The sequence below is a fragment of the Malaclemys terrapin genome, chromosome 11 (genome assembly GCF_027887155.1).
Source record: "Malaclemys terrapin pileata isolate rMalTer1 chromosome 11, rMalTer1.hap1, whole genome shotgun sequence".
NCBI classification, from domain to species: domain Eukaryota; kingdom Metazoa; phylum Chordata; order Testudines; family Emydidae; genus Malaclemys; species Malaclemys terrapin.
In genome coordinates, this window is record NC_071515.1 from 9,731,185 (window position 1) to 9,758,720 (window position 27,536).

Genomic DNA, 27,536 nt, shown 5'->3' on the forward strand with positions numbered 1-27,536 from the left:
ATTTCAACTTGTGGGAAGCATCTGGGAGTTCCCAAAATAGCAGGCCCTTGGGAATTTCTTCCCATCAGCAGGGTTTTGTGGCACTGATGAACTTTCTACAAATTCCACTTGGAGAGACGTAGGTCTCTTATTTTCTTTCACTATCCAGCACTAATTCCGTAACAGCTCTGTGCTGCTGTTTGATCCTTGCTCATCACAACCATATGCTGAATGACAGCATGGCACGGAATAAGAAAGCCAAGCCAAATGCACATGAGCAAAGAGTCCTGAGCTTGGTGGGGCCCATGTTGGCCAGTCTCACTGTTACATTTCTTCTGAGAGTCACTTCTTCCAAGAGTGTAGGGTGTACTGACTTAGAGGCAGGTCTGGTCGGCAAAGTGCTGTTGCTACCAATGGACATCTGACCTCTGAGGGTTTGCAGTGACTCAGATGCTATGACTTGTGTATACAAGACAGCTGTGCATGGGCAACCAGATTTTTCAAAGGGGAAAAACTAGGCCTCCTATAGTAGGGAGGTGGAAAGCGCAGTGGTTTTGGTGGCTGTCAGGGACAAGTAACAGGTAGAGACATGCTGACTCCTTCCTCTCCCCTTCCTGTCTTTTCTCCTTTACTGTACCGGCCAGACTTGCTGTCTGTATTTAATCGCCTGCTTTCCCTGTCTATGGCTGTGCTGTTTGTAAGCTCACTTTTCCCAGATCTACTGCAGACAAAGCCAGTCTCTGACTCCAGCCAGTTTCACCTCGGGGGAGAGTTGGCTCAGCTTTTGGGGAAGTCAGTGGGAGACCTCAGGGTAAAGTGACGACATATGATGGCCCTTGTGAAGGATGGGTCTGGAGGCCCACATACGCTCAACCAGCCTGCCGTCAGTTTCACCAGCCAGTGGCTCCCTCGGGTGGCCAATCTGCAAAGGGGTGACAACAAGCTGGGAGACAACACTGGGATGGGGGGGCTGGGGTTTCCAAACCTCCAGGGATCTCAAGACAGGTCCTGAAAAGAAGGGCCCATGCCAGATCTTCAGAGAGTTGGGGTGACTTCCCTCTTCCGCTCCTTCACACTTCCCAGCATGGGCTAGGGTGTGGCTGGAGTGCTCTGACAGTTCTGGGGGACCAAGCAACCACAGCAGCTCAGGGGAAGGCGGCAGGAAGTCACATTTGCTTCCAAGTCACTCCAGTCTGGCGTTGGTTAGGCATGTGGTAAGCAGTGACTTCTGCTAGTCTGCTCAGCTCTGCTCTTTTAACCTCATCCGAATGAACCACCCCCTCTCCACCCGTCTGTTGCAGCATCTTGGACATGTAGATGTGAATTTGTCTGTACAGCACATAAGCATGCTGAGGCTTTGTTCTTTGATTGGGGTTCCAAGGGACTATGGTCATATAAATAATCATGTGATCTTAAGGCCTTCCCCGCCCCCCCCCCCCCATCCCCTCAAAGATACTATGACCTTTACTTGTGACTACAGCTAGAGGAAAGTCAGGGAAGAGAAGAAGCTGGTACCTCAGTGTTGTGCTGAGAGAGTGCTCAAAAACTGGGGAAAAACTCAGTTTACTGAGAAGATCCATTGCTTTTAAAGCAAGCGGGGTGGGAAACCAATCAAATCTGCTGCTCTCTTCTCAGGTCAGAAATCCAGGTAGCATTCTCAGGGCCACTAGAGCTTCTCCAGCAAAATTCTCCAGCCTTCTTTCTTCTGCCAAGCACACGTGTCTCTTCCTCTTCTGCAGCAAAGGACCCAGAATTGCAGTCGCCTGTAATCTCTGCGTTTTAGTGGGTATTAAAGTGTCAGTGAAGAAATCCACAGGAGATGCTGGGTCTTCTGTTCCTCCACCCACTGTATTCTTAGGGGCAATCTGGGCAGCAGTGGAATTGCAGTGATCTGGTTTGAAAATGCTCTGACTTTCAACATCTTTTTTTTGTGCTCCCACCCTGAGATCATCATTTCTTTTCTAGCTCGGTTTTGTATTAAACTTTGATGTCCATATTTTGTCTTAGTCGTGTGCCCTGTAATCTATTGATGCCTGCTGCAAAAATATACTCTTACCTTCTAATCCAGCTGCCTAGTATGCAGAGCAAGAGAGCGGTCAGGAACGGCACTTTTGTTTCTGTGGCAGATATCAAAGCCAATTCTATGCAATACGCTCAGAATGTGCTGCCTTTATTAACCCAGGCAGCTGCACGATCCTAGTTTGGAAATGGACAAGGACATGGCTGCCAAGTTCTGCGCAGCTCCATGCGTGTCATTCTATGCAAATTAGTCCATGAGACAATTTGCATAATTATCAGTGATTTGCATGAAACCTTGTGGTGTGGATTTAGCACTGGTGAAAGGCACTGGCTTCAGAGCCCTGATGAGTGAATTGTTTCAGAGTAGCAGCCGTGTTAGTCTGTATCCGCAAAAAGAACAGGTGTACTTGTGGCACCTTAGAGACTGTATGCATCCGAAGAAGTGGGCTGTAGTCCACGAAAGCTTATGCTCTAATAAATTTGTTAGTCTCTAAGGTGCCACAAGTACTCCTGTTCTTTTTGCTGATGAGTGAAGTTCTCTGTTTATCTACAAGGCCTCAGAATGGCAGGCTTCCCCCACACACTGGCCTGCCAGGTCACCCAGTCATAAGAACATAAGAACGGCCATACTGGGTCAGACCAAAGGTCTGTCTAGCTCGGTAACCAGTATTCCGACAGTGATGCTTCAGAGGGAATGAACAGAACAGGTAATCATCAAGTGATCCGTCCCCTGTCGCCCATTCCCAGTTTTTGGCAAACAGAGGCTAGAGTCACTTCAGAGCATCATTTTGCATCTCTGCCAAGCCTGGCTAATTGCCATTGATGGACTTATCTAGTTCTTTTTTAACCCTGTTATAGTCTTGGCCTTCACAATATCCTCTGGCAAAGAGTTCCACAGGTTGACTCTGCGTTGTGTGAAGAAATACTTCCTTTTGTTTGTTTTAAACCTGCTGCCTATTAATTTCATTGAGTGACCCTCGTTTTTGTGTTATGAGAAGGAGTAAATAACACTTCCTTATTTACTTTCTCACAGCTGTCATGATTTTATAGACCTGTATCATATCTGCCCTTAGATGTCTCTTTTCCAAGCTGAAAAGCCCCAGTCTTATTAATTTCTCCTCATATGGAAGCTGTTCCATACCCCTAATTGTTTTTGTTGCCCTTTTCTGTACCTTTTCCAATTCCAATATATCTTTTTTGAGATGGGGCGACCACATCTGCATGCAGTAGTCAAGATGTGGACATACCAGGGATTTATACAGAGGCAATATGATATTTTCTGTCTTATTATCTATCCCTTTCTTAATGATTCCCAACGTTCTGTTCCCTTTTTTGACTGTCACTGCACATTGAGTGGAAGTTTTCAGAGAACTATCCATAATGATTCCAAGATCTCTTTCTTGAGTGGTAACAGCTAATTTAGACCCCATCATTTTATATGTATTGTTGGGATTATGTTTTCCAATGTGCATTACTTTGCACAGTGCTGATCTGGGGGGTATTTTCTCTAGGGCTCAGAGCAGTAGCTCAGTGCCCAAGACCAATGCAATTGTTGGCGCCTCTGCTTAGTCCACCATGTGTAGTGGTTAGTTTGTAACACCTGGAACTGAGCCCCATGGTGCCCAAGCTACTGACCACTTACTAGGTGGGAACAATGTACGATCCCTGCTGAGTTGGGTTGGAGTTTGGCTACTGACCAAAGGCGAGAGGTTCTGCAGTGCATTGGCAATGCCCAGCAGCAGCCAGCCCCCAGCAGCGCTAATGTGATTCCTTCAGGAACAAGGCTTCCTTTCTTGAACAATAGGTGTATTTATGCTTGGAGCGGACACAGGCAGAGGCATCCACTGTGAGATGCCCTGGAGAGATTCAACTTCAAACAGCAAAGCAAACTAGAGCCCCCCTCCCCACCTAAGAAATTCCTCCCCACAGTCTGACTTAGGAAAGGCTTCCCTGGGGCAGGATTGCTGGGGCGGTGGGGGTGGGGGAGTAGATAGCTTGTGCCTCTTCTCATAAACCCTTTGAGTGCTGAATCCTGGCACCTTATGCAGGCAAAACACCCTGTGAAGTCAGAGAGGGTCTTCATTGTATTTTCATCACATGAGCAGGTTCCCATTGTCCCTAGCTGCTCTTCGCACCCAGAGCTAACAGTGAGACTCACAAAAGCTGTTGCTAAGCTGGGGTGAGTGTGGTGAGCCAGACAATAAAGAGTCTTTCTCCTGTTCTTATGTTCCATACCTAAGCAGAGCTCCACCATGGTATTTAAATGTAGTGAGAGATTCAGATCCACATGCGGCATCTAAGGACCGTGGAGATGCCGTGAGGGTCTGGAGGAGAATTTCTCTGGCCTGGGCACCCCGTAGGACTGCCATAAGCAGCCTTACACTGCTGCCTCGCAAACTCCAGTGCAGGAGATAGGCAGGCTAAGACAGGGCAGGTCTGTAGCACATTGCACTGTGAAGCTCTTGCTCCATCTTATGTCCAGGGCAGTTTTGGCCCTGGTGGATGCTAAGAATTGGACCCACAATGCAGAAGGCCAGCTGCTCTTGCCTTTCTTTTCCATTGTATTCAATAAAGAGTCATTGGGCAATGTTTGGCCTCCGGGTAAAATTCTTGCCCATGTTTGAAAAGCAGTTCATTCTGGAGCTGTGATTGACCCAGACTAGGGCGAGTTTTTCAGTGTGATATGAAGTTCAGTGAAGTAGGCTTACGCACAGCTAGAGCAGTCCATGAAAAATATCTAGATGGCAACGCAGTCAACATGCCGATCTGTGGGAACTTGAAACCACTGTTTCTTTATTTCTTCCCATGTGGCAAGAGCTCACACAGAAATCACAAAGTTCACCACAGTCTACCTTGAGGGCCTGTCACTTCTCTACAGCCAAAATGCTTCTGAAATAAATATAGTCAAACTTTACTAATTCTGCGTCACTGAGAATGAAAATGATGCTTAAAATTGTTGATTGGCTCTAGTTTTCAAGATATGCTATTGGGTCAGTATATACGACCCTTGACTTGGGAATGGCGGAGGATAAGTGAGTTATAAAGGGAAGGGATCTCAATTTAAACCAGAAATGACTAAAATACATCTTTGACTGGCTCTATGAATAAATCTATGACTGGGTTTGGACAGTACTTGCTTTTTAGGCAAAACAATGAATGATGCAATCTGAAGCTGGTACAGTGTTGTGTTCTCTTATTTGTCAGTGTTTGATTTTGCAAAGGGACACATTTCTGTTTAGCCAAAGTGAGCAGAGATGCCTCGTACTTGTGTGAACAGTGCAGATAACTTCTGCTATGTTTGTGGTGAAGTGACTTTTGCCTCACAAAAGCGCAGTATAACCACTATGGTTAAGAAAGCCTATCACCTTTATTTTGGCTGCAAAATTGGAGATCAGGACAAGAGGTGGGCCCCACACATGTGCTGCAACACTTGTGCAACAAATCTTTGCCAGTGGTTGAACAGGAAAAGGAAATCTATGCCTTTTGCATAGCCAATGATTTGGAGAGAGCCAACAGATCATACCAGCAATTGTTACTTCTGCATGGTGCCTCCAGTTGGGAAAGGTGTGTCAAAGAAGAAAAAGTGGACTGTGCATTATCCAAACATTCCATCAGCTATATGCCCAGTACCCCATGGAGGAGGACTGCCGGTTCCTGATGCACCAGAATCCTTCTCACTTGAGTCAGACGAGGAAGAGGAAGAGGATGAAACTTCTGGTTCTGAACCATCAGTGTCACAGGACCCACATTTTCTCCCATCCTCCTCCTTTGAACCACACCTCATAACACAAGGTGAACTGAATGACCTTATCAGGGATTTGGAACTACCCAAGAGTAAGGCAGAGCTGTTGGGCTCCAGACTACAGCAGTGGAATCTCCTGGCAGGTGATGTTAGGGTTTCCATGTTCCGTGACCGTCAAAAGGATCTTGTCCCATTCTTCTTCATGGAAGGTGATCTTGTAGTCTGCAACAACATCGATGGTGTGATGGCAGCCCTCAACATCGTTCACGATCCAGATGAGTGGAGACTGTTCATTGATTCATCGAAGACGAGTCTTAAAGCTGTTTTACTGCATAATGGGAATGTTTTGCCATCAATTCCAGTTGGTCATGCAGTCCATATGAAGGAAACCTATGACAACCTGAAACAACATTTGAGGTGCATAAACTATGACCAAAATCAGTGGCAGCTTTGTGGCGATTTGAAGGTTGTTGCTCTCTTGCTTGGTCTGTAGACTGGATACACAAAGTACTGCTGTTTTCTCTGCGAATGGGATAGTCGTGCAAGAGATTCCCACTACATCAAGAAAGATTGGCTACTCTGACAGTCATCGGAGCCTGGGAGGAAAAGTGTTCAGCATCCACCACTTGTTGAATCAAGGAAGATTTTGTTACCACCCTTACACATCAAGCTGGGTCTGATGAAGAACTTTGTCAAGACCATTGACAAAACACAAGCAGCTTTCAAGTACCTCCATGGAAAATTTCCAAGGTTAAGTGAAGCTAAGATAAAGGAAGGTGTCTTTGTTGGTCCTCAGATTTGTGAACTTCTTCGAGATGATGCATTTGACCATGCACTGCTTGGCAAGGAAAAGACGGCATGAAAAGCCTTCCAGTTAGTGGCAATAAATTTTCTCGGAAACAACAAGGCAGACAACAACAGGTTGTTGGTGAAAAACCTCCTCAAGGCATACAAAAGCCTTGGTTGCAACATGTCACTAAAGATACATTTTTTGCACTCTCATCTAGATTTTTTTTCCACCGAACTGCAGAGCAGTGAGCGACGAGCACGGTGAGCGATTTCACCAGGACATTGCAACAATGGAGAAACACTATCAGGGCAAATGAAGCCCATCAATGCTTGCAGACTATTGCTGGACAGTGACAAGAGATGCTCCATTTAATGAATACAAGAGACAAGCCAAGAAGCGCCGAGTAGACACGGAATAGGACTAAACTGTGTACATAATAATAGTTTTTTGCCTTTTGTTTCATAATCCATTTTATTTATATAACCCTTTTGCTGATTTTTAAAGTGTTACATAAACAGGACAGGTGAAATATTATCATGTAAAGCAACCATAAACACATGAAAAGACCTAGGTTTACAATTTAGATAGTAGAGTTTTAATCATACACAATATACATAGACATAAAATGTAAAAACTTAAATATTTTAGAAACAGTAGCCAATCAGTTGTTTTAATTGTCATATTTAAATTCAGCATATCAAAATACATAATAAATAGCACATTTTATCTCTGAAGCAGACGACTTCTCAAAAATTGTAGACCAGTGTAATTAATGAGAATTAGCAATGATGGGCAAAAGAAATGAACAATGATCCGAATCATCCTCCAAGCCACAAAAGTACCTTTGTTGGGTGGTAACATTTAATTACGCAATGCAGCCAGCCACAGAGATGCCAGCTAGCAATGCTCAAATGTGGGAACTTCTCACAAAATAATGGGAGATCAAAGACCCTGTCTTTGCAGTGAAAGTGCAACTACAAACAAAGGAAGCAGGGATGCCAGCTTCCAGGGACCATGGCATTTCCTAGTGCAGCAAGTAAGCCTGCCAACGCTTGGTGGTGGAGATGGATGAAGCAAGGAAAACAGAAATGTCAGGCACCAGTAGAGAGAGAGTGAGGGGCCCAGGAAGATGGAACCAATGGAATGTTCTTGTTGGTCTTGGGGAAATAGGGCTCCCTACTGAGCTCTCACTCACGTTACCAAAGGTTGAGCCTGGGAAACTTGTGAGGAAAGCATAGGAACGGCACCAGTGATTCTAGTAAATGGCACTGTGTTTGGTGGAGGTGTAACACTGATAGACCCCAGTCGGTGGTGGGCGGGATTGAACTTGGAACGTTTGAAGCTTAGTGCATGAGCCTTTACTGCATGAGCTAAAAGCCACATGACTGGTAGCTAAGGCTATAGCAGACTCTTTCATCTTTAAGTAGTGTCAGTGCCACTAGAGGGGACAGAGCACCACACTCAGGAGGTGTGTGGGTTACAGAGGCACCATGCATTAGATGGGATCTAAAAGCAAATCCCAATGGTATAACTCGCTGGTGGCCATTAAAGGTCTATTGTCACTGTTCGAAAAGATTGCTTTGCTCAGCGTCCAATTCTGACACCTACATTCAACCAACTTAAAATTCTCTCCCACTGCACTCCCGCCACTGTCTATCTCTCAAACACACACTGAATAGGATACTCTTCCCTTTCCAGCCTAAACTGTAATGTACAGGTGGTGTGCACTATTAAAGAGCTGACATGTTTCGCTCCGGAACGGGTTGCTATTCGGTATATGGTAGGTACAAAATACTGCTCTTATTACTTCAGTAGCAGGTGAAGTAATCCCAGCACAGCTTGTAAAGCACATTGGAATGAAAGACACTTGTAGAGCTGCAGGTATTGATACGTATCATTTATACTTATAAGCCACAATTAATTTTAGATGCAATTTTCCCCTATTAGATAGACATGAACATCCACTCCAAGAGACCACGTCACTTAGCCCGCTGTTTCCTTTGATCCAGCCTTTGGTCCTATGGGAGCTCTACGTGTATCAGAGATGAGTTCCACGCTTGTGCTTTGACTCCTGTGATGTACTCAGCAGCAGTTACAATACCAGTGTTGTTATTGCAGGCCACAATGGCTCCCAGGATGCTTTGCACACATTGGTTAATTCAGCCACACATCCAACACTGTTAGCTAGGTAAATACTATATCCATGTTACAGGCGAGAATGCTAAGGTGCAGAAGAATTACATGATTTGCCCATGACCACATGGGAAGTCTGTGACAGAACTGGGAATTGAACCCAGGTCTCCTAGCTCCTACTCTTGTGCTTTTTTAAAAAAACAAAAACCTCCTTTTGAGCCACTCAGTGCAACAGCACTGTGATACCTACAGAAGACTTGAGAGATAGGCAGTTGGTATGCTGTGGCCATGGCTTACCATGTTGTTCCTAATCATCTCATTGCTAGCTTGCATTGAATCCACCTGTTTTCTCTCATCTTATATTTAAATTGGAAGCTCTTTGGGGCAAGGACTGTTTTTTTACAAAGCCTAGCACAATAGGGCCACTTGGCATTAGCACAATACAAATGGTGTCCATCACAGCTTACAGAGTCTCTAGTGACCAGTCTACTTTATTCTACCCTCTTCAATAATAAGGTACTGCAAAATACATGACCTAAATGCCTTCTGAAGGTGGGGCCATGGTTCCACCTTCCTCGCCCATCCTCCCAACATTTTTCTCACCCCAATGAGCCCATCCCAGCTAGGCCTTTCTCCACAAACCTGATGTCTAAAGGTCCCTACAGTCACTGACCTGGAGTGGACTAAAACCCATTAGAAACACTACCATAACTCCATAGGAAACCAGGCTGAAACAGCTGTCCTACTGCTCCTCTCACTGGAACCTTCTGGAAGCTCTGTGAGGTCCAATTAAAGTCAATAAGAGTTCAGTGTCTAACTCCCATTTGTCTTGTTGTGTTTTAGCTCTTCTGCTTCAGCTCCTGGCCTGAACTCGGGGTGAAAGGTGCTTGAACATGAGAAGGAGCAGGGAAGGGCATTTATGTCGTGGGCAGGGGATCACTAGCTATCTGTGCAACCCCCGAGGGAGATGGAGCACACAGCCTCTCTGCACCAGCTCTCCTTTCAGCTCCAGGTTTCGTGTTTCAGCTCCGTCAGGTTGTCTCTGACCGGGGTTAGTCAGATTGGAAGCCCCTGAAGCAGGCAGCATGATGCAGCTGAAAGAGAGTGAGGCCCCCAGATGTGAGAAAGAAGGAAAAGAGTGGCGATGCCTTCACGGTGGGCTGATATCACTGTCCTCTCTTACCCTCTTGTTCACAGCCACTGTGCCGAACCACGGCGGCCACGTAGCAGATCAGCCTGGGACGCTTGGAGGGAATGGACAGATGAATCTGCAGATCAACGGGGAAACGTTCTCCGAAGGGGACATGCTGCTCCAGGTACCGTATTATATCCTAGCCCTCTACACTCACAGAGTGCAAACAGAACTTTTAAACTAAGAAATATCCTGCACTTCAGTTGATGGTGTGCAATGGATGAACGCGCTGTGGCAAAGTCACTACTTTGAATCCTGCGCTACTGCTTAGCTGTGTGTGCTTGGACATCCCTGTGCCTCCATGTAAGCTGCCTCTGAAATGAGTCTAATGCGAGGGTTGTTCCTGAATGCTGTGAGATTTTTGGGTCTGTCTTCACTGCAGGGTTAACTTGCCCTTACCCAGGTGTTGCCCCTGGCCCCTATCCTGTCCACACACAAAGCCCTCTCACCCAAGTGGGGTAGTGCTTTACACCCAATCTTGCTGGCCTGTAGGCTAGAGGTTAGGGGCAGCTTGCATATGGGCTGATAACCCACCCACTTGGCAGTGAGGATGCAGGCTAAGTCGCTCCGTACCGGTTGTCCTCCAGTGCCTTTCCCACAATTCCTCCTGTGTCCCCAGATGGACAGACAGGCTCTCCCACAATTCAGTGGGAAAGAATCCCAGAGCAGCTCAGTTACTGTAGCCCAAAGACCCAAGGGAAGCTTCAGTGGCACACACAGGGAAGTGCAGCACCAGGAAGGATGCAGGAATGCCAGTGTAACTTTGCACCAGGGCTAGTCCCACCTGGCCCAGGCCAACCTGGGTGCCAATCAGCCGAGTTAACTCTGCAGTGAAGACAGACCCTTAATTAGTCTTTAAAGTGCTTGGAGCTCCTTGGATGACAGAGACTACTATATACAAGTATATCTGATGGATAATCACTAGGGCTGTCAATTAATCGCAGTTAACTCATGCGATTAACTCAAAAAAATTAACTTTTATTTAAAAAAAATTAAACATGATTAATCGCATTGTTAAACAATAGAATACCAATTGAAATTTATTAAATATTTTTGGACGTTTTTCTACATTTTCAAATATGTTGTTTTCTATTTAGGGTGACCAGATGAGAGGAAGAAAATATCGGGACGTGTGTGTGGGGGGGGTGTCACTGGTGGAGCAAAACGGAGTGCCGCCAGTGGAACCAAAAAAAAAAGAGTACCCCGAAATATTGGGACAAATTGTGTCCCAACCAAACATTGGGATGCAGGACAAACGCCTAAATATTGGGACGGTCCTGGTTTTATCAGGACATCTGGTCACCCTATTTCTATTACAACACAGAATAAAAAGTGTACAGTGGTCATTTTATATTTATTTTTTATTACAAATATTTGCGCTGTGAAAAACAAAAGAAATAGTATTTTTCAATTCACCTCATACAAGTACTGTAGCGCAATCTCTTTTTCATGAAAGTGTAACTTACACATGTAGATTTTGTTTTTACATAACTGCACTCAAAAACAAAACAATGTAAAACTTTAGAGCCTACAAGTCCACTCAGTCCTACTTCTTGTTCAGCCAATCGCAAAGACAAACAAGTTTGTTTACATTTAGGGGAGATACTGCTAACTGCTTCTTATTTACAATGTCACCTGAAAGTGAGAACAGGAGTTCACGTGGCACTTTTGTAGCCAGCATTGCAAGGTATTTACGTGCCAGATATGCTAAACACCAGCATGGACGCATGTCTTCTGGAATGGTGGTTGAAGCATGAAGGGACATATGAATCTTTAGTGCATCTGGCACATAAATAGCTTGCAACACCAGCTACAACAATGCCATGCAAACACCTGTTCTCATTTTCAGGTGACATTGTAAACAAGAAGTGGGCAGCATTATCTCCTGCAAAACTTGTTTGAGCAATTGGCTGAAATAGTACTGAGTGGACTTGTAGGCTCTAAAGTTTTACATTGTTTTATTTTGAATGCAGTTATTTTTTGTACATAATTCTACATTTGTAAGTTCAACTTTCATGATAAAGAGATTGCACTACAGTACTTGTATTAGGTGAATTGAAATATACTATTTCTTTTGTTTTTTACAGAGCAAATATTTGTAATCAAACATAAATATAAAGTGAGCACTGTACACTTTGTATTCTGTGTTGTAATTGAAATCAATATATTTGAAAATGTAGAAAACTTCCAAAAATATTTAAATAAATTGTATTCTATTATTGTTTAATAGCACGATTAATCGCGTTTAATTGTTTTAAACGCTTGACAGCCCTAATAATAACATATACAAAGATGGTATTTGGAGTTCAAGGAGAAATGTGAAACTGGTCATTCCCTGCCAAGCTGCAGAGCATGAACTCAGCTCAGTGAAACATTCTTGTAATGTCCCTCTACGGGGCCTAGAGGGAACAAACACACAGGGCATTCTTTATCGATGGAAACACACATACACACAGGCCCTGTAGTTTTCTGTTTCATGGGGACACCGTTTGTTTAGCACAGCTAGGTCTCAATTAAACTCTGACTCTTTGTGTCCCTGTTAGTAGGCCACATGCCACGCCAAGACCACAAAGTATGGGTAGTTTTAGGGTCTCAGAGAGTTCACTAACCATTGCACTGTGCAGGGCACTAGCACAGCATGTGATGTGGAAAATCCCTGCTCCAAAGATGATGAATAGTTGCAAAAGGTGTTACCGTGTTAATCTGGATCCTAGTAGCTGATTCCCAGAGGTCTGAGTCTGTGACTGCTTCAAACTAAAGGACTTAGTCCTGTTCCTGAGATGGCAGAGGCTCATGTTTTCAGTGCTGACAGTCATGGGTTCGGACTCTGACATCAGCCTGAATGTACACTCATCCAATCAGAGAGGGAGGGATAGCTCAGTGGTTTGAGCCTACTAAACCCAGAGTTGTGAGTTCAATCATCGAGGGGGCCATTTAGGGATCGGGGCAAAAATCTGTCTGGGGATTGCTGCTGATCTGAGCAGGGAGTTGGATCTCCTGATGTTCCATGATTCTATCAGTTACTGCATCTGACCAGTCGGAGCTCCTTGATAGAACTCCCATAATTGTTTGTGATGAATGGGACTTTTCAAGTGAGTGAAGTTAAACAGAAGTGTAAGCCTTAGCTTTGCCTGTCAAGGAGCCTTAAGCTCCTGTTCTTCTTTAAGCTCCTGTGTCATTTAGACCTTAGCAACACTGAGCAAAGTAGCTTTACAAATCTGGGCTTTAGAACCTAAACCTGGGTGCAGGAGCCTAACTTGAAGCTCTTAATTAACTCCTAGCCATACACCTTTACAGACTCTGCCTATTGCTGATCTCTACCTGGAGAGAAGACGTTTTAGTAGCACTATTGTAGAAAGAATTTCAAGAGAAAAGGAGGGTCATTGATATGCAAAGATACTCCTGAATGTTTAAAATCTAGACATTTTCCATTCCAAAAGGAGAGCATCTCAGAGTTCTATCCTCTCTGAAATCTTGTGTTGGGAGGAATTGCAGTGTTGCCAACTGTCACAATTTTATCATATTTCACAATATTTGGAGACTTTCTTAAAGTCCCAACTCCTGGAGTTAAGTGATTAGGTGGGACTCTCAGCTTCCATTGTTTTAAAAGATGTTTCTAGCTTAATGGTTCCAAAGAAAAGCTTGAAAATGTGACCCAAATGGACCTTAGAGAGAGACAAACCAGAAGGCAAATGGAATGAACTTCAAATGTATTCTTTGGCTTAAAAATCATGATTAAAAAAAAATAATCTCCTGATTTTTGTGGTTCTGACGCATGATTTTTCGACACTTGGGTAGGTAATACTGAAAATGCACTCTGGCTTATAGTATCAGAGGGTAGCTGTTTTAGTCTGGATATTTATACCTGCCTCTGGAAATTTCCACTACATGCATCTGACGAAGTGGGTATTCACCCACGAAAGCTTATGCTCCAATGCGTCTGTTAGCCTATAACAGAGGTCAGCAACCTTTCAGAAGTGCTGTGCCGAGTCTTCATTTATTCACTCTAATTTAAGGTTTCGCGTGCCAGTAATACATTTTAATGTTTTTAGAAGGTCTCTTTCTAGAAGTCTATAATATATAACTAAACTATTGTATGTAAAGTTAATAAGGTTTCAAAATGTTTAAGAAGCTTCATTTAAAATTAAATTAAAATGCAGAGCCCCCCAGATTGGTGGCCAGGACCCAGGCAGTGTGAGTGCCACTGAAAATCAGCTCGCGTGCCGCCTTCGGCACCTGTGCCATAGGTTGCCTACCCCTGGTTTATAAGGTGCCACAGGACTCTTTGTCGCTTCTGGCTTATAAATATTAATGCAAAAAAAAACGTTTATATTGGTGGGGGGCAGGGCCTCAGGGGGAAGAGGAGGGGTGGGGGGTGGCACATGGTGAAAAGTGAATGGGCCAGGCCTGTCCACTTTCAAAAAGTGAGAGGGCCATGGTCCCTTGGCCCCTGCTGTTCTGGCACCCTTGATGCAGACTCCTTGGGCAGCTCCAGAACTTTGTTCTGTAATGCACCAAGGCTCGTCTTCATGGTGGCATCTTTACTAGACATCATTGGAGTTCAAAGTCTTCTGCCAGCTGAGGTCGTCGTCGGCTGTGGGCAAGAGGGAATGTGCAGTGGGGAGTAATGGTGCCATGTCTCTGCCAAAACCAATTTGGCTTCTAAATGTTGCCATTTGAGAGCTGGCCATTTTGCCCTGGCCTTGTATGTCTAAACCAAATAACCCACCTCCAGAATTCTGTTTTATACAGTCGATTGTGTGTGTCCCCACATAAAATGCTCTAAGTGCATGAAGCCTGCGGACCGCGTCCACAGTACCGAGGCTAGCATCAACTTCTGGAGCGTTGCACTGTGGTTAGCTATCCCACAGTCCCCGCAGTCTCTGCCGCCCATTGGAATTCTGGGTTGAGATCCCAATACCTAATGATGCAAAAACAGTGTCACGGGGTACATGTCGTCAGGCCGCTCTCCCTCCGTCAGAGCAACGGCAAACAATCGATTTGCGCCTTTTTACCTGGGTTACCTGTGCAGACAACATACCATGGCAAGCATGGAGCCCGCTCAGCTCAGCTCAGCTCACCGTCACCATGTGGCATCTGGGTGCCGGCAGACGTGGGGCTGCATTGCTATACAGCAGCAGCTCCTTGCCTTTTGGCAGTGGATGGTGTATTACGACTGGTATCCGTCGTTGTCGTACTCCTCAGTGAGTTCGGTCAGGGGCACCTGGGCAGACATGTTTTGTCTCCTGGCGACTCAGTCCTGCCGGCAGTCCTATTGAACCGTCTTGACGATGATGGCTAGCAGTCGTAATACAGCATCTTCTGCCAAGCACCCAGAAGATGCCGATGGCTATCAGTCATGCTGCACCATCTGCTGCCAGCCTTAGATGTAAAAGATAGATGGATCAGATTTGTTCTGTATTCATTTGCTTCCCCCTCCCTCCGTGAAATCAAAGGCCTGCTAAACCCAGGGTTTTGAGTTCAATCTTTGGGGGGGCCATTCTGTGTGACAGTTGTTTGTGTTTCTCCCTGATGCACAGCCACCTTTGTTGATTTTAATTCCCTGTAAGCCATGTCGTCACTCGCCCCTCCATCCCTCTGTCAGACAATAGTTTCGCGCCTTTTTCCAGCCCAGACGCCATAGCACTGGGATCATGGAGCCCACTCAGATCACCGCGGCAATTATGAGCACTATGAACACCATGCGCATTGTCCTGGAGTATATGTAGAGCCAGAACATGCCAAAGCAAAACCAGGTGAGGAGGCGATTGCAGTGCTGCAACGAGAGTGATGAGGAAATTGACGTGGACATAGACCTCTCACAAAGTACAGGCCCCAGCAATGTGCAAATCATGGTGTTACTGGGGGAGGTTCATGGTGTGGAACGCCGATTCTGGTCCCGGGAAACAAGCACAGACTGGTGGGACCACATCGTGTTGCAGGTCTGGGACGATTCCTAGTGGCTGCAAAACTTTCGCATGTGTAAGGGCACTTTCATGGAACTTTGTGACTTGCTTTCCCCTGCCCTGAAGCACCAGAATACCAGGATGAGAGCAGCCCTCACAGTTGAGAAGCGAGTGGCGATAGCCCTGTGGAAGCTTGCAACGCCAGACAGCTACCGGTCAGTCGGGAATCAATTTGGAGTGGGCAAATCTACTGTGGGGGCTGCTGTGATCCAAGAAGCCAATGTAATCAAAGACCTCCTGATATCAAGGGTAGTGACTCTCGGAAATGTGCAGGTCATAGTGGATGGCTTTGCTGCAATGGGATTCCCAAACTGTGGTGCGACGATAGACGGAACCCATATCCCTATCTTGGCACCGGAGCACCAAGCCACCGAGTACATAAACCGCAAGGGGTACTTTTCAATGCTGCTGCAAGCCCTGGTGGATCACAAGGGACGTTTCACTAACATCAACGTGGGATGGCCGGGAAAGGTACATGATGCTCGCGTCTTCAAAAGCTGGAGGAAGGGACTTTCTTTCCGGACCAGAAAATAACCGTTGGGGATGTTGAAATGCCTATCGTTATCCTTGGGGACCCAGCCTACCCCTTAATGCCGTGTCTCATGAAGCTGTACACAGGCAGCCTGGACAGTAGTCAGGACCTGTTCAACTATAGGCTGAGCAAGTGCCGAATGGTGGTAGAATGGGCATTTTGACGTTTAAAAGCACGCTGGTGCAGCTTACTGACTCGGATAGAAGTCAGCGAAGCCAACATTCCAATTGTTATTGCTGCTTGCTGTGCGCTCCACAATATCTGTGAGAGTAAGGGGGAGACATTTATGGCGGGGTGGGAGGTTGAGGCAAATCACCTGGCTGCTGATTATGCGCAGCCAGACACCAGGGCGGTTAGAAGAGTACAGCAGGGCACGGTGTGCATCAGAGAAGCTTTGAAAACCAGTTTTGTGACTGGCCAGGCTACAGTGTTTGTTTCTCCTTGATGAACCCTTCTCTCCCCCCGCCCCCGTTCACTCTAGTTCCCTGTAAACTAACCTCCCTCCCCTCCCCGCTTCGAGCACCACTTGCAGAGGCAATAAAGTCATTGTCACTTCACATTCATGCATTCTTTATTAATTCATCACACAACTAGGGGGATAACTGCCAAGGTAGCCCGGGAGAGGTGGGGGAGGAGGGAAGGAAAAGGACACACTGCAGTTTAAAACTTTAAAACTTTAACACTTATTGAAGGCCAGCCTTGGGCAATCATCTGGGGTGGAGTGGCCGGAGGTCCCCCCACTGCGTTCTTGGGCGTCTGGGTGAGGAGGCAATGTAACTTGGGGAGGAGGGCTGTTGGTTACACAGGGGCTGTAGTGGCGGTCTCTGCTCCTGTTGCCTTTCCTGCAGCTCAGCCATACGCTGGAGCATTTCAGTTTGATGCTCCAGCAGCCGGAGCATCGACTCTTGCCTTCTGTCAGCAAGCTGACGCCACCTATCCTCTTCAGCCTGCCACTTGCTCTCCTCAGCCCACGATTCAGCCTGCCAACTCTCCTATTGTTCATATTGTGCTTTTCTGTAGTCTGACATTGACTGCCTCCATGCATTCTGCTGTGCTCTGTCAGCATGGGAGGACAGCTGGAGCTTCGAGAACATATCATCCCGAGTCTGCCGTTTTCTCCTTCTAATCTTCACTAGCCTCTGTGAAGGAGAAACATTTGCAGCTGGTGGAGGAGAAGGGAGAGGTGGTTATAAAAGACACATTTTAGAGAACAATGGGTACACTCTTTCACATTAAATTTTGCTGTTCACATTACACAGCGCATGTGCTTTCGTTACAAGGTCGCATTTTTCCTCTTGTATTGAGGGCCTGCCGGTTTGGTGTGAGAGATCACTCAGGCAGTGCCAGGCAACAGAATTCGGCTTGCAGGCAGCCATGGTAAGCCACAGTCTTTTGGCTTTTTTAACCTTCGTAACATGTGGGAATGGTCTCAAACAGCAGCGCCCTCATTTCCCATACCAAGGACCCATTAGGTTGGCTATTTAAAATGGGTTTTTAATGTAAAAGGAGAGGCTGCATTTTCCGGGTTAACATGCAGCACAAACCCAACTACCCCCCCCCACACACACACACCCAATTCTCTGGGATGATCACTTCACCCCTCCCCACACCGCGTAGCTAACAGCAAGGAACATTTCTGTTCAGCCGAGCAGGAATGGGCACCTCTGAATGTCCCCTTATAAAATCACCCCATTTCAACCAGGTGACCATGAATGATATCACTCTCCTGAGGATAACAAAGAGAGATAAGGAATGGATGTTGTCTGCATGCCAGCAAACACCGGGACCATACGCTGCCATGCTTTGTTATGCAATGATTCCAGCCTACGTGCTACTGGCCTGGCGTGGTGAAGTGTCCTACCATGGTGGACGGGATAAGGCAGCCCTCCCCAGAAACCTTTTGCAAAGGCTTTGGGAGTACATGAAGGAGAGCTTTCTGGAGATGTCCCTGGAGGATTTCCGCTCCATCCCCATACATGTTAACAGACTTTTCCAGTAGCTGTATTGGCCGCGATTGCCAGGGCAAATTAATCATTAATCATTAAACACGCTTGCTTTTAAACCATGTGTAATATTTACAAAGGTACACTCACCAGAGGTCCCTTGTGTGCTCTCAAGGTCTGGGAGCATGCCTTGGGTGAGATCGGGGGTTACTGGTTCCAGGTCCAGGGTGATAAACATATCCTGGCTGTTGGGGAAACCGGTTTCTCCGCTTCCTTGCTGTGAGCTATCTTCATTGTCTTCATCATCATCTTCCTCATACCCCGAACCCGCTTCCCTGTTGCATGATTCTCCATTGATGGAGTCAAAGCACACGGTGGGGGTAGTGGTGGCTGCACCTTCTAGCTCCGCGTAGAAGCGGCATGTTTGCAGCTCTGCCCCGGACCTTCCGTTTGCCTCTCTGGCTTTGTGGTAGGCTTGCCTTAGCTCCTTAATTTTCATGCGGCACTGTGTCCTTCATGGCCTTTGAGACTTTTTCTAATATTTTGCCATTTCGTTTACTGCTACAGAGTTCAGCTAGCACTGCTTCATCTCCCCATATTGCGAACAGATCCCGTACCTCCCGTTCGGTTCATGCTGGAGCTCTTTTGTGATCCTGGGACTCCATCATGGTTACCTGTGCTGATGAGCTCTGCGTGGTCATCTGTGCTCTCCACGCTGGGCAAACAGGAAATGAAATTCAAAAGTTTGCAGGGCTTTTCCTGTCTACCTGGTCAGTGCATCTGAGTTGAGAGTGCTGTCCAGAGCGGTCACAATGAAGCACTGGGATAGCTCCCAGAGGCCAATAACGTCGAATTCCATCCACACTACCCCAAATCCGACCCGCAAAGGCCGATTACAGAACTAATCCCCTTGTCGGAGGTGGAGTAAAGAAACCGGTTTAAAGGGCCCTTTAAGTCGAAAAAAAGGGCTTCGTTGTGTGGATGTGTCCAGGCTTAATTCGATTTAACGTTGCTAAAGTCAACCTAAACTCGTAGTGTAGACCAGGCCTGATTAAGACACATGCACTGATGAGTCAGGCTGTGCTAGGCTCCAGCCAATCCACAAGCCAGGAACTGGCTTGGTGACTCTCAGGGCAGGTATATAAGCCTCACAGCAGCTTAGTCTGCTCAACGTCACTCTAGGGCTTGGGACTCTTCCTTGCTTAACAGTGGCAACTTGCTCTAGCCCTGTTTCTAGCCCTGCTCCAGCCTAGCTCTCATTCTGGCCTCATTGCAGCCCTGCTCTAGCCTCCTGATTCTGGTTTTGACCCCTGGCTCCAATCTCTAGGCCTGACCACCCCCCATCCTGGTTTCTGACAGTGGTAAATCATTAGTTCAGGAATGATCCAAAAAAAGGGGCATTTGTCAAGTAAATAGGCAACTGAATTGCAGTGAACAATCTCTAAAATAGGCACTGATTCCTCAGAGCACTTAAGCCTGTATTTAAAACCCATTGAAATCAACAGCACTTAAGTTAGTGCTTTGCTGAATCACAGTCCAAAGACTCACCTTTCTTTACAATCCCCCATCATGCCCCTCAATCTGTTTTGCCCCATGGCTATCAGCCCCGGGCGGCTGGTGGTTCAGTTAATACGGAGAGCTGGATAATGGAGGCTCGGATAATCCGGGTTCTACTGTATATGTTTTTATTTTTTCATAAAATGTAAAAACTAGTGATTCTCTGTAAAAATGCAAATTCCATGTTTTTCTGTGGCAAAGGGATTTCTAGGACCCCAGGTAACAAGTTCACACCCGGTCCGGTGGTGTTTCCCCCATGTCATGAACCTATGCACGGGCACAGAAAAGATGGTTGTCACCCTCTAGGACTGGATCTCTTCTTTCTTTCAGGCACTAAATGGATTTGTCATTGCAGTCACAGTAGAGGGTTATGTTTTCTACGTATCACCTACAGTTCAGGACTACCTGGGATTTCATCAGGTGAGTAGCATTTTTTTCCCAATTTAAGAAAAGCATGGTGTGGTTTAAACGTGATCAGTTGCTAATGTCCATTACTAACTGAGATGCTGGTTCTTCTCTTGGAAGATCTCTATGTTATTAAATCAATTGCATTATCCTGGATAATGTAAACAAATAGACACTGTCCTTAATATAATGTTAGCACATGCAGACAGAGCTGTGTGCATGCACTACATTGGCAGACAGCACATATGTGTACCTTTCTGTTTGGGACTTAAATCAAGCTTTTTAGCATATGTTATAACATATGGTGGAGGGATGTGTGTTTGTTAAATATGCGAGTTTAATTCAGTGCTCACAAAAGACAGGGTACCAATTGCACTGGATTGCACAAGACAGAGTACAAGCATTTTCCATACAAGGTTCCCATGAGCAATTCTGCCAGTGCTCCTCTATACTGACCTATGTTCACACACTTCTACTGCCCACTTTCCCATCCCCACTTCTGTCAATGTATATCAGGGCTGGTCTACACTACACATTTAGGTCGACCTAAAGCATCTTATGTCGACCTAATTATGTCGGTGTCTACACTACAGCCTTCCTCCCTCCTCTTGGTGAGCCATGACATTGACAAGGCTGCCCAGCTCCCAGAGGAGAAGGAGAAGCTGGACCTCGCTCCCTGGGGCGAGAAGCCTCAGGCAGTTTCCCCCGGCTCTTGGCAGGGAACAGGGAGGGGAGACGCTTTGGTGGCTTTGGACCCAAACCCAAAGGGGAAAGGAGAGGGGGGCAGACTGGGTTCTCAGCTCCCCACACTGCCCTTCTTAGGTTGGTAGTAGCACCCCTGGTGTGGACATGCATTACTGCAGTGGCTGTAATGACCTAATATAGGTTGACTTACATTTCTAGTGTAGACGTACCCTTAGTCTTAAGCAGCATTAGTCCTGGGCTTCTGATGGGTAAAGTCAGTAGGAGAAGCAGGAGGTTACCACACTCATTTTCATTGTGCCTGAAGCTGGGATTTGAAGCCAGGTCATTGTGACTTTTTGTGGTGCTAGAGAGACTAGCTGGTTTGCAAAACAAACAGCCTGAGAAGATTTCCCCTAAAAAGTCACCTGGATTGTGAGATTTGACAGCCTCAGGTGACCTGAATCAGAATGATTGACAGGAGGTTTGGGAAGCATTTGGGATAGCTCAGTGGTTTGAGCATTGGCCTGCTAAACCCAGGGTTGTGAGTTCAGTCCTTGAGGGGGCCATTTAGAGATCTGGGGCAAAATCAGTACTTGGTCCTGCTAGTGAAGGCAGGGGGCTGGACTTGATGACCTTTCAGGGTCCCTTCCAGTTCTATGAGATAGGTATATCTCAATATTAATAAAGTAGTGATACAAAAAAAGAATAAGGCGCTGAGAACCTTCTGCACTCCTAGTTAACTTACTGAGTAAAGGGTGCTCAGCAGAACCATGCCCCTCTGCAATAATTTTAACAATAACTCTACCTACAGCCTTCACTCTGGCCCTTGGTGTGTATATAGTTTGATGCAGATGTAACTATAGACCAGTGATGCTCAGACTGAGGCTTGCTAGCTGCAAGAAGCTCTTTAATGCATCTCCTTCAGCTCTTTGCAGCACATAATATTAAAACACTATGTGGTTCAATTAATAACCAATCAGGATGTTATTAACCAATTACATTTGCTAAAATAATACTTGGTCAGTCATTTTGTTGTGAGAATAATTATATACACACACACACACACACATACATACATACATATATATATTAGGGCTGTTGATTAATCGCAGTTAACTCACATGATTAACTCACAAAAATTAATCACAATTAAAAACATGAATCGTGATTAATCACAGTTTTAATTGCACTGCTAAACAATAGAATACCAATTGAAATTTATTAAATATTTTGGATATTTTTTCTACATTTTTCATGTATATTGTATTCTGTGTTGTAATTGAAATCAAAGTGTATATTATTTTTATTAAAAATATTTGCACTGTAAAAATGACAAACAAAAGAAATAGTATTTTTCAATTCACCTCATACAAGTACTGTAGTGCAATCTCTTTCTCGTGAAAGTGCAACTTACAAATGTAGATTTTTTGTTACATAACTGCACTCAAACACAAAACAAAGTAAAACTTCAGAGCCTACAAGTCCACTCAGTCCTACTTCTTGTTCAGCCAATCACTAAGACAAAGAAGTTTGTTTACATTTACGGGAGATAATGCTGCCCTCTTCTTATTTACAGTGTCACCAGAAATTGAGAATAGGCATTTACATGGCACTTTTGTAGCCGACATTGTAAGGTATTTACGTGCCAGATATGCTAAACATTCGTATTCCCCTTCATGCTTCGATCACCATTCCAGAGGACATGCTTCCATGTTGATGACACTCGTTAAAAAAATGTGTTAATTAAATTTGTGACTGAATTCCTCGGGGGGGGGGGGGGGGAATTATATATCCCCTGTTCTGTTTTACCCGCATTCTGCCATATAGTTCATGTTATAACGGTCTCGGATGATGACCCAGCACATGTTCATTTTAAGAACACCTTCACTGCAGATTTCACAAAATGCAAAGAAGATACCAATGTGAGATTTCTAAAGATAGCTACAGCACTTGACCCAAGGTTTAAGAATCTGAAGTGCCTTCCAAAATCTCAGAGGGACGAGGTGTGGAGCATGCTTTCAGAAGTCTTAAAAGAGCAACACTCTGATGCAGAAACTACAGAACCTGAACTACCAAAAAGGGAAATCAACCTTCTGCTGGTGATCATAGAATCATAGAATATCAGGGTTGGAAGGGACCTCAGGAGGTCATTTAGTCCAACTCCCTGCTCAAAGCAGGACCAATTCCCAACTAAAGCATCCCAGCCAGGGCTTTGTCAAGCCTGACCTTAAAAACCTCTAAGGAAAGAGATTCCACCACCTCCCTAGGTAACCCATTCCAGTGCTTGTCCAGTGATGTCCGACTCAGATAATGAAAATGAAAGTGTCAGTCCACATTGGTTTGGATTGTTATCAAGCAGAACCAGTCATCAGTATGAATGCATGTCCCCTGGAATGGTGGTTGAATCATTAGGGGACATATGAATCTTTAGTGCATCTGGTACAGAAATAGCTTGCAACGCTGGCTATAACAGTGCCATGAGAACATCTGTTCTCACTTTCAAGTGACATTGTAAACAAGAAGCGGGCAGCATTATCTCCTGCAAATGTAAACAAAATTCTCTGAGTGATTGGCTGAACAAGAAGTAGGTCTGAGTGGACTGGCAAGCTCTAAAATTTTACATTGTTTTATTTTTCAATGCAGGGGTTTTTGTACATAATTCTACATTTGTAAGTTCAACTTTCATGATAAAGAGATTGCAGGGCTGCCCAGAGGATTCAGGGGGTCTGGGGCAAAGCAATTTTGGGGGGGCCCTTCCATAAAAAAAAGTTGCAATACTATAGTAACATGTATTTGGAAATGTAAAAAATAACCAGTGAAATATATTCAAAAATTATTTTTTAATAATTTGAAAATACACTAAATATATTATTTAACAACATGAAATGCTTTAATGGGATGTATACATTTGCAATTACATAATGGGCTGTCACTGGGTGATGGTGATGGTTGGTGCCAATGGGCTGTCGCTACCTGGCGGTGGTGCTACTGTTGCCCAGGGCTGGGTGGGGAACTGGGCTCTGGGTCGGGGGGGTGCCTGGCTCAGAGAGGCTGGGCTTGGATCTGGGGGTCAGGGCTGCGGGGGGGATGGGGTCAGGGGGGTGCCTGGCTCAGAGAGGCTGGGCTCGGAGCTGGGGGTCAGGGCTGGGGGTGGGATGCGGTCGGGGGGTGCCTGGCTCAGAGAGGCTGGGCTCTGAGCTGGGGGTCAGGGCTTGGGGGGGGGGATGGGGTCGGGGGTGCCTGGCTCAGCGGGGCTTACCATGCCACTTACCCCAGCTCCCTCCTCTCCCAGAGTGAGCTGCGTCCAGGAGCTCCTGCCGCTCGGCCCGCCCCAGCTCACAGCCCTGCCCCCTTACCAAGCAGCTCTGAGCGGGAGGACCTCAGGCCCCGCCCGGGCCCCGCCGCTGTAGCGCTGTCCAGGGCCGCTCCTGGACGCGGCGTGCTGAGATGCCAGGGGATGGGGGAAGGCGAAGGCGAGCCTCCGACATTCTCGTGGGGGCCCCTGTGGGGCCTGGGGCAAATTGCCCCACTTGCCCCCCCCTCTCTGGGCAGCCCTGAGAGATTGCACTACAGTACTTGTATGATGTGAATTGAAATATACTATTTCTTTTGATTTTTTTACAGTACAAATACTTGTAATCAATAATAAATATAAAGTGACCACTGTACACTTTGTATTCTGTGTTGTAATAGAAATCAACATATTTGAAAATGTAGAAAAACATCCAAAAATATTTAAATAAATGATATTCTATTATTGTTTAACAGTGTAATTAATCACGATTAATTTTTTTAATCACTTGGCAGCCCTAAAATAAATGTGTGTGTGTGTGTGTGTGTGTGTGTACACACACACACTAAATATTTCCCTCTCATACTGATTAAATAGGAATATATAGTACTATAGTAAATAAAACGATGAGTTCACAGTACTGTGGCTCTTTTGGATAATGATCGCTAATTTGGCTCCGGAACCACTGCGATCAGAGTATCACTGCTATAGAGTTTCCAAGTATGTAATTATAGCATTAAACTGCACTTCCCTTGCTGCGCATTGTGCCAGATTCATCATTTTCCTGTGCAAAGTGAGTGTGCATGCTTTGCACTGGTGGAAATGACCTAGGCCAGATGTAGGGCACCAGCAAAGCAGGTCTGTTAAGTAAAGCAGAGTAATAACGAACATTTGCTGGTGTGTTTGTAGCCCAGCTAATAGGCTTCATGGTGAACTCAGCCATCTCCAGAATTGCAGTTAAGGGAGGCAGCATTTCAAACCCGAATGCAGCTGTGTTACCTAGTCCGTAGCAAAACTCCCATTGACTTCAATGGGGCCAGGATTTCCCTCAGGGCATGATTTGAGAAAAACAACATGCTTATGTCATTAAAGACAGTGTTGTAACACATATGCACAAAGGGACAGAAATAAGGGTGTACAATGAAGCCTTAAAGTTAGAAATTGTATGGAGTATACATGTATATTCTCTTTACACAATTCCTTCTTGTGAAAGATATATTTTGTTTCCTGCCAGTGTGATTATAAAAGCACTATCTAAGGTAACATATTTTTTCACCGTGTTGGTTTCTGAAATAAGCCTTCTGCTTCATCTCATCTGGAAAAAGGCAACAACCTCAGTAGGATTTTTTTCTTTTTTTCTGTAGTTTGTGAAATGCCAAGAGCTGAAATGTCAGCTCCCATCTTAGTGCCTATTATGTTTCCCACCATAAACAGAGGTAGACAAATGTTTGTTTGTTAGCAGTTCTCTTTCTCTCTCTCTCTCTCTTTCTCACCCACACACATACAGTCACAAAAAACAATTGTTTTGGGTCAAACCAAACCCAACATTTTTCAAAATTTTCAGGAAATCAATTTGGAAAAAATATTGTTGTGGGTGAAAATGAAACATTTCATTTGATAAAATAAAAATGTTTTGTTTGGATTCCAACCATTTACAACATTTTTACAGTGTTTTTTTAAAATGAAAATTAAAGGAACTTTTGAACCAAAAAATTGAAACCTTTTGTTTAGAAAATGTTGAAACAAAACATTCCATTTTTTTCAGTAATTAATTTGTTGAAATTGACATGAATTCACAGAATGTTTCCATGTTGCCACATCTGCATTTTTCTCTGGAAAAAGTTATTGCAAAAAATGTTGCCAGCTCTGAACACAGTCCCCTCCACAGAACCAAACAATCAACTGTAATTTTATTGACTATTCGTAGCATTAGATGCAGTGTATTAACAACCTACCTCACTTCATTTTATTCTCCAAAGCGTTTCCTTCCTTGATTTGCATTTATGTCAAAAATAGCTATCAGGTAGCACTTTAGGGGTTGAAGAATGGCACACTTATACTTATTCTCTGCCCTATCTCTTGTCGCTAACATTTAGCATGATTAGGTTCTGTTTACATTAAATCCAGTTTCTTCCCATTCTGTTTCTTTCGAAGTTTGGCACAGTATCATGCTTTGAATGCTAAAGACATAGTAGCAAGTTTACATGATTTTTAATTAGAGGTCCTATAAAACCAGGGAGGAAAGTGAGGTCATCTTAGTTTTAATTAACTTGTCCCACATTTGTAAGACATCCGAAGAGTCTTTAAATACAAGCCAGCAAGCCAAAACACCGGATACACTGCTTACATGGAGCCTGGTAAATATTGTGAGGTGCTCAGATACTACAGTAATGCGACTATATAAGTAGTATAGTCACATAAGTATATGGTCTGCATAGTTTTAGGCCAGAATGATCACCTAGTCTGACCTCCTGCATAACTCCCAGAAATTTCTGCAGCAAGCCCATATCTAACGGGATATCCTCTTATTGTTGGGGACAAATTCAGATCTAGTGTAAGATCCTGTTAACAACAGGTCTAAAATGGCCCATGGTGGAATGTGACAGCATCAGAATGTTGTGAAGCCATCGCCACGGTGCAGAGTTTATCCCAAAAGGTAAAAATTTTGAAGAAGGCCTTGCCAGGGAAAATCAAACCTTACCTCCTGGCAACAGCACATGTGGCAAGAAAAGGATTTTTTTTTTTATCAAAGCTTCCAGTGGGCTGCTGTTAGTCACCAAGAATAAAAAAACATTGCACAACTTTCTATCAAGGTCTTGGCAGTGCTCTTTTTTAAAAACACAAGAGCATCGTTGGTTTTAATCTCCTGTCTGGCTGCAGCATACGGGATACAGCTGCAGTGCGAGGTGGCTGGGCTGAGAACAGGAGCCCATCCTGGCAGGGACAGGCAGCTACAGAACCTGCTGCAGGGAAGTCACTGCAGTTACTTGGTAATGCGGAGCCATGCCGCACACTGCAGAGTTACAGCCTCTTCGTATCCAGCACCAGCTCCAAAGAACTTCCCGTGTTCCCTGGGTGGCGGAGCTAGTGTGGGGATTCTGCCATCTCTTTGAGTTATGTTTTCCCTGACATGTCAGACTCCTCAGCTGAACCAGAGTTGAGTTTCTCTTGTTGCATCCCTTTCCTAGCCCCACACAGGGCAACTCTGAAAAGACCTCAGACCACGGTGAGGCTCAATGCAGGGTTGTTAATAGCAAGAGCGGGGCATTCCCTGTACCCCAGCTGGTGCCCTCTTTCCCCAA

General features: G+C 45.2%; 1 protein-coding gene across 5 annotated transcripts in view; it reads left to right on the plus strand.

The window, feature by feature from the left end:
- Window positions 1–27,536, plus strand: part of LOC128845605 (aryl hydrocarbon receptor-like) — a 135,618-nt gene that overhangs the window by 71,560 nt on the left and 36,522 nt on the right. For all 5 annotated transcript variants that reach the window (XM_054044436.1, XM_054044437.1, XM_054044438.1 and 2 more), the window contains exons 3-4: window positions 9,861–9,979; window positions 20,184–20,273. In XM_054044436.1, coding sequence (XP_053900411.1) covers window positions 9,861–9,979; window positions 20,184–20,273 — 209 coding nt within the window. The remainder of the gene's footprint in view (window positions 1–9,860; window positions 9,980–20,183; window positions 20,274–27,536) is intronic.